General features: G+C 41.7%; 1 protein-coding gene across 1 annotated transcript; it reads right to left on the minus strand.

Moving 5' to 3' along the window:
• Window positions 1-489: 489 nt before the first annotated feature.
• On the minus strand, window positions 490-13,774 carry GOLGA1 (golgin A1). Its single transcript, XM_065737280.1, has 22 exons — window positions 13,601-13,774; window positions 12,778-12,868; window positions 11,955-12,029; window positions 11,371-11,468; window positions 10,876-10,908; window positions 10,058-10,186; window positions 9,613-9,782; window positions 9,105-9,216; window positions 8,892-8,987; window positions 8,564-8,689; window positions 7,751-7,846; window positions 7,225-7,320; window positions 6,807-6,959; window positions 6,477-6,572; window positions 5,958-6,047; window positions 4,593-4,695; window positions 3,629-3,786; window positions 3,014-3,172; window positions 2,420-2,479; window positions 1,435-1,605; window positions 1,005-1,091; window positions 490-728 (listed from the first exon to the last, which is right to left on the minus strand). The coding sequence occupies exons 1-22, from the start codon at window positions 13,733-13,735 to the stop codon at window positions 648-650; spliced, it is 2,415 nt and encodes an 804-aa protein (XP_065593352.1). The 5' UTR covers window positions 13,736-13,774; the 3' UTR covers window positions 490-647.
• Between the last annotated feature and the right edge of the window lie 1,271 nt (window positions 13,775-15,045).

The raw sequence follows: 15,045 nt of genomic DNA on the forward strand, positions 1-15,045 counted from the left end.
ACAACTCTAAAGTTGTGCTCTCAAATTAAATAATCATGATCAACATGCAGCCTTCAGGACTGCAGCCCAGGATATATGCACCTCAAATTACACAGTGATATGAAAAGATGCAGACCATCAGTTATGTCAGTGTAACAAGGCAAGGCAGATTTCTTTTTTGGTTAAAGCCCCCACTCCTGTCCTTTGAGAGTCATTTCAAACTGTCAAAAATTCAGTACAGTATTGCCAGCATTTTTTTCCACTGCTTTCCACAATGAGACGAGGAAGCTTTACTGCGTCTGGAGTTATCCAACCCTCACACTCCCTAACATAAGCTGGAATCACTGTCACAGCAGAAGCTGTAACTGCCAGCACCCATGTTAGTGAGGTTAACGTTACCCTTTGGTGCCAAGAAATCAGGACTGGTGAGCACAAGGAGCTCACTTCCACTGGGAGACCATTGAGACAAAGGTCCCTGATCCCAGCCCACAAGAGGTGTCAGTTTGTAGTGAAAGTTTCTCCTTGCACAGTATTAATTGTAAACAGTGTCAAAGTTCTAGTACAAAATACTGCAATGACAGTGATTAAGACACACCTGAAATGGTATGTTCAGTGTTCTTTTCACAGAAAGAAGTGGTTAGATGTTGACTGCTCGTTCTCAGGATCCCTTAAGACCACAGTGTCCTCGGGCTCGAGATTGAGGGGCGGATACTGCCTTTGGGAGACGGCTTTGATCCGAACCACGACATCTAGGACAGGAAAGCACAGTGCACATCACGAGAGGTTCACGCCTTCAAGAAGCTGAAGATTGGAACAAGAATACAGTATACATCCCTCTCTCCATCATGCAACAGAAACCATTCATAAAGTACAACTACACAGACTTCAGCTTATGAAAGTGAAAACAGTTTCACGTGATCAATCTGGAAAGAGCAGCTACTTTTCATCATCTTCCTGCACCTAAGAGAATTCATGTCTTTTGCTGCAAGTCCACCTACAGACTACAGCTGCAACAGAATCCTTACCTTGTACTCCAAAGTTTCTTTAAGCATATTTTCTTCCTCTTGGGAAAAATTCAGTAACACAGATACAGCCTTAATAAGATGGAATGCCTGAAAGAAATCACAGTGTCTTACTGCTTGTGATGCTCTCAAGCTTTGAGTTCTGGACTATAGTGCAGCACAGTTTTTCTGTAGGCTCAGACCTTTTAATCACAACTGCAGAGAGCAGAACAGCAAAACCTTCCATTATGCCCCATTACAAAAGATCTAATGACCTGCACTTCCAAACATGCTGCTGCTGCTATTTCATTTCACTGTGCTGCATCACTCAATTACTTTTTAAGTGCAGAAGTACTGAACTGGCATAGAAGTATTCTTACCAGGGGCCAGCTTCTAAAGACAGGGAGACTCAGAAGATAAGCACACCCAGCCCAGCCTTCCTAGGGTTCTTTACCTCAGACTCCCGGCAGGACATGAATTTTAGCACAACGTGTTTAAGATACTCGAAGTTTATCTCCCTCGAGTCATTTAAGTCGGAGTTGTTTGTGACAGTCACAGAAGCATTAGGCACTTCAGAATTGGTTCTTTCACGTCCTTCAGGTACCTCACTGTCCGGCCTTATTTTCTAGAGGAAAAAGAGAAATACTTTATAGCTGTGTCAGCTTCATGCTGGGGAAAAATCCGAACCTGAGATATCTAACACAGAGCAATTGTACCCACAGGATGGGTACAACCTGGGCAGCAGCAGGACAAGCTTCTCAACCTTCAGGGGATGACAGCAGAGGAGTATATCTTTAAACCCCCCCAGACTCTAGGAGAGAAACCAGTTGCTGTTAGAGTTACATCTACAAGACCCAAACCAGCAGAATTGGTTTCAGGCCAGGAACTGACATCTGCTCATTTTTCTTTCACCATTCATCTGCTCTGAGCTTTACAAATGCACTATTTCTCCAAAAGGATTCTCAAGTTCAGAACAAAAATCACATTCGAACATTTTAAGCCCTCTTCTAAAGTGTTTAAGGTACAAGGGCTTTTTCTTGGAGTGGGAAACTATTTCATTAAGAGCTTTTTCCTATGGCTGACATCACTCCCTGGGAAATCTTAGCTGAGTGACAGCTGAGGAGCAACCAAATCTGCCATCCACTATACAGAAATGTATTAATACCAGACACTATCAAATACAAGTCCATAGCCAAAACTTGGTGTTGCAGCATCTGAACAGTGATGGCAACCCATCACACCATGTATTCAGTAAAAACAGACCCAGACTGGCATGTTTCCTTAAATTAAGGGTTCACAGATCTGTCTGCAATCACGAGGAAACTGTGAACATTCTTAGTAAATAAATAAAGCATAGTTTACAATCAAGTTTTGGGAATTTCTACTGTAAGTAACTGTCAGCAAGTGCCAGCTGGAGAGACTAGAAACAAAACACTTACCAACTCTTTCTGGAGTGTTTTTTTCAGTTCTGTCATTCTTTGCTGTAGCTGTTTTATCATCTGTAAGCAGAGCAAAGGACAGCATGAATACAGCACTCACTGTGTGGGCACATACTGACACAGAACCATCTGAAGAAAAACAGCAAGCAAAGGAAACAAAGAAATCATTCAACAAACTGAGAGCTCCAAAGAAGCAACGGATGTCTCACTGTCCTAGCTGCAAATGTTAGCAGGTGTGTGATAGGACACTTGGGCTTTGGTGGCAGCACAATAGAAATGAACTGGATTCAAACAAAAGGGCTCTGCAGCAAAGCTGTAACTGGTATCATTTGGTGCTTCTTTTCTCCAAGATATAAGAAGAGCAGAAGCAGATCGTGCCAAAGAGATTTCCCTACAATTCTGGCTGCAATTTACATTCACCACTGCTATGCCCTTTTACAGTCTCGGGTGGGGAAATACCCCTAGAACACTGGATTCAGATTGGATCTCTCATGTCTGTAAGCCCATTCAAGCCTACCTTTCTAAGGCTTCAGCATGGGTAGCACCTATTATTAGGCTTCCTAATAAAACAGGCATTTCTGTTGTTTAGTTTACCTTGTTTTTCTCAACAATTTGCTGTTCCAGCTCTCTGTTATCCTTCTGAAGCTGAAGGACATCTGTAGCTGTTACTTCTCCATTCCGTTCTGTCACACAATTTTCTGGAAGGTGTAAGTGTTCTTCTGAGGCTTTTGCTGATTCTTCTAGTTCTGAATCCTACTCAAATGAAAAGAGCAAATTGCAGAGGTATGATAACTGCAGCCCATTAAAAACCTTCAGGAAGAAGGCTAGGTTTTATTGCTTTTGTAGGTTTCTGTTTGTTTTGCTGTGTGGGAGTGGGCAGAAAGTGCTGGGTTTGGTCCTTTTGGCCCATTGTTTGCATACCAGAAAGCACTAGTGACAACCTACTCAGCTACAACATCCCTCAGTAGGCAGTTTGGTGCTTTTGGGTCTCCGCCTCCTTCAATCCCCTCAGGACATTTTATAAGTAAAATAAAATAAGGTGATATCCTTCACAAATCAGTCACATTTGTGACAGCAAACAGCTTTCTTACAGAAGACAGGGAACAGCAAACAATGGCATTTCATCAAGGCACGACAAGTGAGATCTCTTGCACACCTACTTATTTTCCTGGAAACCATAAACAGAGTGGCTTCAAAATTGGTACTCACATTTTTCTCGTGTTCTCTGGCCAAGAGGAACTCCTGGATCTGTAGCTTCAATTCATCTATTTCCTTCCTTGCTGCTTCTTCCTTCTCCACAGCTTGGCTATTACTTGCCTCTACATCAGATTGCAACTGGTGCAGTTGCAGCAATGCAGCTTCATGATCTGAATCAAATGAGATTTTCTCATTATTTTTCTTAGACAAAAGAAGTTACAGAGACATTATATCCTGACCTTTCTGCCCTGCTCTGTCACGAGGACATGAAATTTTGGCCACCCAAGCTCATATGTGTGTTCTTGCAAAGCAGCAGTCTTACTCTTTAAAAGTCAGAGTGACTTTAGTACTTAAAAGCATAATTATCAATTATACCCTGTTCTAAAAGAGCACAGGCCTCCAGCAAAAGTTGTGGGGGCTGCAAGCACAGCTGGCTGACAGCCAGCCACAGAGCACTGCAACAGAAGGCTACTCGCTGGGTTCCCTTCTAGGCAGGGACAACACAAGAGAAACACAGAGGTGTCTGGAACTGAATGAAGATGACTGCACAGGATTTTTTCAGTGTAACTGTGGAAAAAAAATCAGCTTACAACCAGTATAAGAATGTAAATAATATCTTTCAAGCAAGCAATGTTTTTAAAGTGGTACAAAGTCGTAGTTCTTGAACTGCATCATTCCATACTTCCTGTGCTCTGTAGAAGAATACATTCACCAACAGAAAAGTACTGCAAGAGTTGTTATTTTGGAATTAAACACCACAACGCATTGATTCCACAAAGGCAGGCTTTGTTGCTGTTGTTTGTTTAAAAAGAAACAGACTGATACTGAAGGACTGAGGACTTCCACAGTCCGAACAGATTAAACACGGAATTAAGAGAAATCTAGAATTAATGTGGTCCACACACAAGCAAGCCCAGAACTAGAGACTGTATTCAGTTAAAGCTGTCTGGAATACAGTAGATTTGTTTGATCTAACCTTGACTGAGTTGGTTTAGTTCTTCCTTCTGTTTTAGAAGCATACCAGACTTTTCATCGATGAGCCGATCTTTTTCCTTTATTAAGGATACCAGATGTGAAACCTTTAAAGCAGTTAAACAAACAAAATTAAGGATACACAACAAAGAGAGGCTAGAAAGACTTCAACATATCTCAGAGCTTCAGGTTTTTTTGTTGCTTTTTTTTGGTGTGTGTTAAAACTGAAGAATTCTTACACGAGTAGAAGGCAGTGGCTGGTACCTACTAACCAAGGGCTGCCTGAGCTGTGTGGTAGGCAGCACAGGACCCTGAAGCAGCAGTTTGCTGGGCATTTGTGTTACAGACAGTATGATATGGACATCTACAACCCAACTCCAGACTCACAGAAGGCATCACCTCCACAATGCAGATCTCACTAGAAAGCTCTGAAGTGAATGTATTGCTGGAGCTCAATCACATTTCACCTCCTGACAAACTGTGCTACAAGTACAGACTGCTTCCCAACCAGCAGGTGGCAGCTGTAACACAAAAACTGTGCTAACCTGGTGGCCCTTTCTCACAGCAGGACCAAGCAAGCATACATACACAACAGTTCCAGGAAAATGAAGATACTGAAAGATGGAAATAAATCCAGTCAAATTTGCTCAGATGGCAGCTCCCAGTTAAAGAAAACTGGAGGTCACATCATCCACTACACTGGTTTTAACAAAATGGAAGAACAAAATAAGTTTACCCAGAATTTATATTCAGTTACTGGATTCAAACTCCTCCCTACAAGGAAACTTAGGATTCTAGAACTGCTGTGCTTAGACAAAGATGTGATATAAACACTGACAGGAACACAACAGAACAGATATTTTTGTAGTTGTGTTTGGTGGTGTGTTTGCTCTTGTCCTTGTTTTTCATTTGCTTTTATAGAAGCCAAACTGCAAACTAGTGAATGCCTTGGGACAGCTGGCCTGCCAGGACCACACATCTTACAGATTGAAGAGGTCTGGAATATCACCCATTTTCATTCTGACCAAATGTCTCCATTCACTACCAACTGCTCTTCCTCTCAGTTATTTATACTTAGCTACCACAACCTGCCACAACCCTTGAGCCTACAAACTTATGAGTATCTCCAATTTTGCAGCTAGCAGCATTTAACATTTTTGTACTGTATTAACTCACATAAATTGATTATATTCCTGTGGAAGCATTTAAATATACACCCTTAAGTTTACCAAGGCAACCAAAACTATCTTCCATACTGAAGATAATTCCATTAGTTATCATAACAGCCAGGGATGCAAGTCCAAGCCTCATCTGACCTCTGGAGGGCTGGAGTGCCTGTACATATTTTAGACTGTTGGTATTAACCAACCTGCTGTTGTAATTCGTCCTTTTGTTTTTGTGTTTCTTCCAATGTGTTGGCAATTTCAACACTCTCAGTTTCTCTGCTGCTCAATTCTTTCTGCAAACCAAAAGTAATTTAGAAGTTACTTGAATAGGTTATGGTTCTCTCAATTTCTCAAAATTTCTAATTTTCTCAAAATAACTTCATTATCTGACTGCTTTGTTTTGAAAGCTGCAAGTGGAATTTGATGTCAGAACTACTCTGTATTCATTTCTGCCAAAAGGATTTAAAAGCTCTCCATGCCTGACAATAAGGGAATGTATTTTTAGGCAGACCCAAGCATTCTGCTTCAGGAAAGGATCACCCATTTGTAATGCTTCTCAAAAGCATTTCTACTGAGTACAAAAGATGATTTACAGCTCTAAGTACACAGAACCTGAATGCAACGTGATTCCAAGTACTGATAACATAACACACTTTACCAGGAACTGCTTCTCAAATGAGGCCCCATATTTAACCAGTGTCACTGCCTAATTAAACCCTTACCTTTAGCCTGTCCAGTACAGATTCTTGTTTTTTTAAAGAACTCTCATACTCCTCTCTGCTTCCATTAAGACTTTCATTTTCCTTTTCCAGCTGGTTCTGTAAAATAAAGACTGCTTAAGAACAAAGTACAAGAGTTCCAATGCTTTGCTTGAACAATTAAATATGTGAATAGAACAACTTATTGCATATTTAGTTTTCCGAAGTATTGGGATCTTCTGTAATGCTGGGAACGCCGAGTAAGCACATTCAGACAACATGCAAGGTCCACTAGATTTGTTAAAATGATTCTGTGAAGACTTGGATACCTCACTCAACAGTTTCTGTACTTACTATCTTGTGCTGAGCAGCTGTTTTATCAAATTCCCAAGCTGCTTCAAGAGCAGCAATTTGAGACTCGAGCTCAGAAACCTTCTGTTCATACTGATGTTTCTCACTTAAAATCTGCTGCTGTAGTTTACTTCTTTCATTTTCTAGATCCATTTGCTTACAAGAAAAAAAAGAGCACAGTTTAAAAAAAATGATATTTTGAAGCTCTAACAAGAATTAGACATATTTGCACATCACATGCACTCCAACTTTAGTAACTATTTCTACAGTTTCAGTGCCAGAAGCTCACATACAAACACTACTAGCTTAGGAAATAAACAGTAATAAAACACTTGAGTAACAAATGGAACACAGAGAAATGCTATAAATGCTGAAAAACTGACTTGCTACTGGTCATGCAAACACAATGCAGCATTCTCACCAACTTCTGGATCTCCAGATCCTGCTCGCAAGCTGCCTCTTTGCTTGTTTTTAATGCTTCTGTTGCAATCTGTAGTTTCTGTTCCAGTTCTCTATTCTAAAATATAACCATACATTAACTTTCTTATCCACTGACATCCACATTACTAGAATGAAAAATAACACACAGAATGCAGGATGACATAATAGGGACAGGTAAACATTAGAACTGTGAAACCAGAGAGAATGTCTACTTAACACACTCTGCTTTCTTTAAATGCTCTTCATCATTCTGGACCCTGCTCAGCAATGCTTCCAATTTAGCTACTTGTTTCTTACAGCAGGGAAGACAAGCACGACAACCACAAGGCACCTCCCCATCTCTGTAGGTGGGAGGGAAGCCACTGCTCAGATAGACCTTCCTTTGAAAACTAAATGGAACCCACACTATCACCTTTGGTCAACAGCACAAGTACAGTGAGGGTAGAGCTACTGGAAGAGGCTGGAAACAGTCAGGAATTCATAAGGGAAAAAAAACAACAACTAACCTGTGTTTCTAACTGGCTCACAGCATCGGCGTGATGCATTCTGTCTGTTAATATCTGTTGGCTGGTTTCATCCAGTTTCTGCTCAAGAGAAGCTTTCTGAAGATTACATTGGGTTAAGAACAGAGGATAGGATGGACAAAGAGATAAGATTTCAATTAAGATCTTTTTTTAAAAATTTAATTAATAACATAATACTAAACTTAAACAGTGTTTTTGTCTTTATCCAGATAGGAAAACATTGCTCCAAGGTGACACTAAAATATGAGCATCAGTTCTGGAGAAAGATCAAGTAGAAAAAAAGAGCATAGACAAGAAGCAAATTTCTTTGTATTTTCAGCTGTTTCTTAACAATTGTGAGGCTCAAGTGTTGAATATGCAACATTCTGTTTGTACACCTATGTGCACATCAGCTTCCCACTCCTGTTCCAATGCCTTGGGAATCACGATGACAGAAGATGAATACCAAGAAACAGAGTGCACTGTTCTCTATATGGACTGACCAATAAAATTCCCCAGCTACTCTGCCTTTTGTGGGCATGTTAAAAAAACTTCTTTCCCTTCTAAACAGACAGATGCATTGTCTAAACAAGCAGTACAGAAAGACCAATGCAGACATCTGTGCAGCAGGTCCATGAATGGGCCAACGCAGCCACCCACACCAGCTTGTCCAGCACAGTGTGCCAATACACACCAGAGAGACAAACATGCCAACATTACATCATCATATATTCTTTCCATATGTATTAAGCAACATATGTTCTAACATAATTCCTTAAGACTGCACTTTTAATCAGTCTATGAACATAAAATTACCTCCTTGAGTAGTTCCTGTATGTGTTCATCCCCTGAAAGATTTCTTTCTAACTTCTTTTCCAAGGAAGACACTTTTTCCTGCAAGTGCTCAATAAGTTTACTTCTCTCAGCAAATTCAAAAGTCATCTGTGGGAAAAAGAAACCACTGAATTTCTTTTCATAGCCAAGCTTTTATCTAATTCATAGTGGTTTGACTTGAGAACAAAAAGCAGCGTATTATCTTTTCAAATAAGAAGTGCCAAAGCATTTAACAGACACCACATTTCAAACACACAGTGCATTACCCAAGAGTACGAGTTTACACCAGATGCATCTGCAAATATTTAACCTTTAGCTTGTGTTGTTCATGTTCCACCTTCAGAGATTCGTGCTCCACCCGTAACGTTTCCAGTCTCTTCTCACATCCAGAGCCAGCAACTCGAGCCTAAAAACGTTGAGGAATTCCTTGCTCTGAATCTTAAGATTTCAGAAACAGCCGATATCTAATCTACCTTCTGCAGACAGGGAGCTCTTCGAATCACACCCCTTCTGTGAAACTTACATTTTGCAAGTCTACAGAAAGCTGCTGAATGACAGTTTGTAGCTCCTGTTCTCTCAGCTCCAGAGCAGTGATCTTATTTTCTGCATTCCTCTCAGCTGTCAGTAGTTCATCCCTTAACAGGAATAGGAAAAAAAAAGTGACATAGCATTCCAGAAAAATATCCTTTAGCAGAATTACCCACTATGTATGAAAATGCACCAAGCAATGCCAGTAAGATTTTCTCCTACTAAAACCAGCCAATTCAATACACATTTTCCAAAGAGGTGGAGGTTAAGTATTGCATTTTTTTTTGTTAACCATTTGAATCAAAACAAGCTTGCAAAATCCTATTGCTTTAATTGGCTTGAAAAGAAAGATACAAAAACTTGGCTTTTACAGCCACAGTGGCATACTGGAAGCAATTAGTTCATCAGTTCATTGCATATATAAACACTTCCAAAAAAAGACAGACTTGGCCAAAAAATACAGGGACATAAATACACTCCTCATGGAAATAGCACATCCATACCTCTGTGCCTCTAGCTCCAAGAACTGCTGCTGCAGCTCCTGAAGATCCTTCTGTAAGCCTGATGACTCAGTGCTTGCTTCCTGAAGCATCTCCTTAGCATGGATTAGCTCTTGAGTGCATACCTTGAGTTCCTGCTCTGCTTTGCTCAGGGATTCTTCCTTTTTCAAAAGCTGAATACCAGAACATTAGCAATAAATATGAAATCAGTGATACTGGTAGAGCCTTCTCATTTAAACTGTCTCCTCTATTAAGTTATGAGATGAACTAAGTGAAGCAACACCCCGAAAAGTCTGTGTTGAAACTCTACGTGATACTGTATGCACCTACTGATAGGATTCAGACATGGAATCGGGTTGGACACAAACATTAAAGCTAAAAAAATAAATTAATGCAGCAATTCCACTGGGTGTTCTAGTAAATGTTCAAATATTTAAAATAACGTTACCATGTGTTTAACTTTGGCCATCTCCTGCTGTTGAAAGCCTTCCAGTTCATCAATTTCATCTCTCTTTTGAAAAAGGTTCAAACTCTGCTCCCTCATTTCTTGTAACTGTGTTTCAAGCACTTTTTTTTCCTGACAAACAAACAAAAAGGAAATCCAAGAATATCTATATGTTAATTTGAAGTCAGTGGGAGATCAATTAAATTTCCTTGGGAAATAAGTGTATCCTGCATCCACAAGGCTCTGAGACAGTGCTACACAAAGAACCAGAACTCCCTCTGGTTCATGCTGCAGTAGGCAATGTGGAGGAAATCACTCCATTTCAAAAGTTTTCTTAAAAAACGTTGTCCTCATTGCCATACTCAGCTCACAGGGCAGACTTCAACTAAAAACATCAACAGCAGATAGCAGCATGCTCAATCTCTTCATAATTACAGGTACTTTACAGTTTAACTGTAATTAGGGTTTCAGTCATGCTGTGGCTATACTAAGCAAATCCCTACCTAATAGATTCCTTTCTTTTATGAAACAGAGGACTGACTAACAAGCTCAGACCTAGTCACCTCATTCTGCATCCCAGCTGTCTCTTCTGTAATTAAGGAAAATATGATTCCACCTTACAAAAGCATGAGATCTTCCTCCTTGCAACCTGTCATTCTTTACTTCCACACTGCACTATCTCAGAAGCACTGGGGCTGCAAATGAAGGCAAATCTCTGGCCCTACTCACTGACCAATGATCAAAGGGCTGAACAGAGCTACAGGAAAGAAAATATGCAGGGCACTGTTTAAAAATATAAAACAAATCAAAAGCTTTATTACCTTTTCAACATGACTCAATTTTTCCATCCACTCCTGAAAAAGAAAGAAAGAAGAAAAAAGTCACAACCCAGTTGCAGGGCTTTGAGTACAGCAATTAAGGTAAAAAAAATAAATATAAAAAAATCTGTACTGGTAACAGAGATATTAAGTTAAAAATAATGAAAAAAGCTGTTACCAAAATAAAAATAATTCACAGTATTTTGATATATAAAAGCCATGGAGTAATTTATGTTAAATGAATATAAAAGTATTATTCAAATAACACAAAAATGACAACAAGGCCTTCCACAACAGAATCTTATCAAACACATATGCAAATGTCACACCAGAAAGTTTTGTGGGCTCTTTTTAAAATATTCAGAACAATTACAAGCAATCTGAATTTAACAGTCCTTTCTTTAACACACTGAGCCAGTACAATGCAGAAGAGCTACTTTAATTAATGCACTCAGATTTCACAGCCAGATAAAAGTCGAGTTGCTGAAGCTCTGTTACCTGGTCCTTTTTTTCTAAGGCCAAAGCCATTCCTTCAGCCATCTTGGCTCGGTTGGCCTGGTGGGCTTCATTCTGCTCTTGAAACTTCCTCATGGAAGCTACCAACAGAGAAGCACCAACTGTATTAAAAACTCATAATTTAAATTTGCTTTTGCAATTTCTAAGTTATTTACAGATTCACAGAGCTGCCTCTTCAAGTATTCAGCACCATCCCAACTCCAGCACTAACAGTGTGCCATACCACGTAACACTGCCTGCAGATGAGAGAAGTGCCAGAGTAACAGAAGATGACTGCTGCTCTTCAGTGGATTACAATGAGCTGTAGGCTTCAATACTCTCCTACACATTAGCCCAAAATTTGCCAAGAAGAGCGTAACGAGAACTTTGCTCAACAACCAGCACACAACTGCTGTTATTACACTGCAAGTAAGGCAGGAGCCTGCATTCCACTTCTTTGCAGCTTACATGTATACAGTTTGGAAATAAATATTTTTAAAACTGCATATAAAAACTGTTTACTTTCAGGTATATTTAAATCATAGCAACTGTCAACCATAAGGAAGATTAGAAAAAGAAGTACGTACAATCTTGATGCTTTTCTAATGCATTTTCAAGCTTCTCTTTTATCTTCTGCAAGTTTCGGATCTGATCAGCATAATCTTGTGTTAGGAGGGAGAACAGACCAGGGATGGACAGACACAAGGGAAAAATCAGGAAGAAAAAAAAAAGGGGGAGGGAAAAAAAAAAAAGATGAGTGGGAAACGGTAATGATTTTCTCAACTAGAAAATCATTCCTGCTGAGGAGAACTTGGGTGACCATAACAATGAACACAAGCAAGTAGCTCTGCACTGCCCAGAGAGGAAATGGGTGGTACAAACAGGAGGGCCTGTCCTAGTGCTGCTAGGTACACAAGAAGTCCCACTCCATACAGCAGGGACAGGAAGGAATGTCAGAGCAGAACCCTTCCTCTACAGAACAAGGTATTTATCTCAGAAAGCAAAACAGCCTCAAGACTGTTTTACACTGAATTCTTTCCTTGTTCTTCATTTCACCTGTGTTACTGTCAAAATCAGAAGCCTTAGATCCTATGAGAAACAAACCATCACATACACAGAATAACAATTAAAAAATACTGGGAAAGCCTGCTAGAAGCGTGGGGGCAGAAAGCTACCCCAGCTGTTCAAATTAATCACATAAATGCATCAAGAAATCAGCAGAAAAGTCAGCCTGCCATCTTTTAACTTAAAAAATCCATTATACAGGATGCTACCTGGATGACATCAACAGGGGCTTACTACAAGTTAATTTTCCAAAATGAAAACAAACATTTCTCATAAATCTGAATGCTGGAGTTGAAAGGAAAATATCTCCTATCAATCAGATTTTATATGTATCAAGACACATACCAGACAGCTTGACTTCCAGTTTTCGTATTTGTTCATTTCTTCTGAACAACTGGGATGAGAGATCCTCTCTAGAGCTGCTTCCATCAGAAGCCTTGACAGAAGAACAACCATGTAACTTATAAAACACAGCCAAAAGTCATTGTGTTACGTACTAACTCCATGGTGATAAAAACTGCCCAGCCAGGGAATTCTTTTAGAAGAGCCTACAGCCAAAAGGAATTTGTTCTAACCCAACACTAAGAAGAGGGCACAACAGAACAGCTGGAAAATAAAATCAAGCTCTAACAGTACAGAGCTCAGAACGGATGGGTCAGAGGAAAAGTCTTTTGGAAAAGATCAGAAACTAAGAAAACAAGAGTAACAACCTTTGTGTGGAACGAACTCAGCAGTCTTTCCACACAAAATCCAAAACATAAACAACACATGATTCTCTATGGCTTTCTGGCTGCATAAAATCTGCATCAAGAGCAGTTAAATGAATAGTTAAGTCTTGGAGTTTGGAATTCTTGCTTTCCTGCTGCTTCAGAAATTAAATTCACAACTAGGTATCTTAAATATTTGTTCACTTAATATTTATTCAAAGTTCTATGTCTGTTTAATGATGCTCTGTACCAAGATAGCTTTGTAACTAATCCTTACATGAGTACACAATTAACTTCCATAGCAAACATACAAAAACATTTTGCCTTTAGTATTTAAGCTGACTTAAGCTACGGCATCATCTGCATAATGAGACATACACCTACAAAGACACCACAAAGCACACTCAGCAGTGACAGAAACATGGCTTAAGAAACCAAACTCAGGGGAAGGCAGAACTCACAAAGTCGTCTCCCGAGTCCGCTCCCACGGAGGTGATGGACTCCTTGCTGATGGAGCGTGGTATCCTGGCCGCCCCCCCGGGCCTGGGAGCAATAGCTGCCTCTTCTGCGATCTTCTTCTTCAGTTTTGCAAACATTTTACCACTCCGTAGCACCGGCAGAGCCAGGTGCTTCAGAAAGCCACTGCCTGCGATACAGCTAATACATCGAGGTTCTGCTTACAGCTTCCAGACGCTGAGATTTAATTTTGTGCCTCACCCACTCAGCGTTATTACATTTCTCGCTCCGTTAAAGCCTCCATGGCCTAACGACACCTGCAAATTAAGGCGATAAGGCTTCCACGCTGAAAACGTCCACCGTTAGGGACAACTAAACGCTTTGTGAAGTTACCCATCACAGCCCGCCAAGACACAGCCGCCCCGCGGGGACCCTCAGGCGCCCCAACCCCAGAACCGGGCCCGGCCCCAGGGCAGCGCAGCGCGGGCGGCCTCACCGACGGCAGGGCGAGCTCGGGCGGCCCGGCAGGCCGTCCATGGGCGGCCGCGCTCCCCGGGCGAGCGCTGCAGCGGAGCCCGCTCCCACCACCCCGCGCCGCGCCCCTCACCGCCCGCCCGGGGCCGCTCCGCGTCCGCCGCCGGGAACCGACCGCTGCCGCCGCTGACCCGGAAGTGCCGCGCGGACGGAAGTGCCGTCAGCCGCTACGTACGCGCATTGCGCCCGGCCCCGCCCCGCGCAGTGGAAGAGGCGCACACCGTGTGATGGCAGCAGCGCGCAGCTCTGCGTTTATTGTCATCGCCCGTACACAGCAGCGGAACGGCGGCGTGCAGCGCGGAACGGAGCGGTGCCCAGTGTCGCTTCCGTCTCAGCTTTCACGTTCCTCGACAGTTCCGGCAGCAATACAAACACACTTCTTTCCTCCCGCTGACACCAACGAGGGCACGCAGCTCTCTGGTATTACATTGCTTTGGCAATTTACAGATCCTTTCCCTCCCCCCCCCCCCAAAAAAAAAAAAAAAAAAAAAGCTATTTGCTCCAAAACTTTTCTTCATATATCTCTCAATACCTTAAGTAAAATATTTGTTTTTACCAAAATACGATATACAGGCACATGGCTGTCAGATAACTTTAAACTAATTGACTATAAAATTACTTTTGGTACCAAACGGACTGAGGGCTCCGAGGCAAACGCTCCTGGCACAGCGCGGGCGCGGCCCTGCTCCCTGCGCGGCCCCGCCGGCCAGAACCGATCCCAACAGCACCGCGGGCCAAGCAGGAACCAACACGTGCCAGAGGAGACCTGCAGCGTCAGCAGGCTGCTCGTGATTCCGGGCCTTTATCATAGCAGCAGCTGTTTGCTCGAGATCTGGCAAAATCCAAACTGCTCCAGGGCTCCTTTGGGCCAGGGAGCGGCGGCTGCAGTCTGCTCTGTGTAAACCAGGAGCTCGAG

Source organism: Cyrtonyx montezumae, unplaced genomic scaffold (assembly GCF_038088225.1).
Source record: "Cyrtonyx montezumae isolate F1298 unplaced genomic scaffold, pur_monq_1.0 scaffold_20, whole genome shotgun sequence".
Classification (NCBI taxonomy): Eukaryota; Metazoa; Chordata; class Aves; order Galliformes; family Odontophoridae; genus Cyrtonyx; species Cyrtonyx montezumae.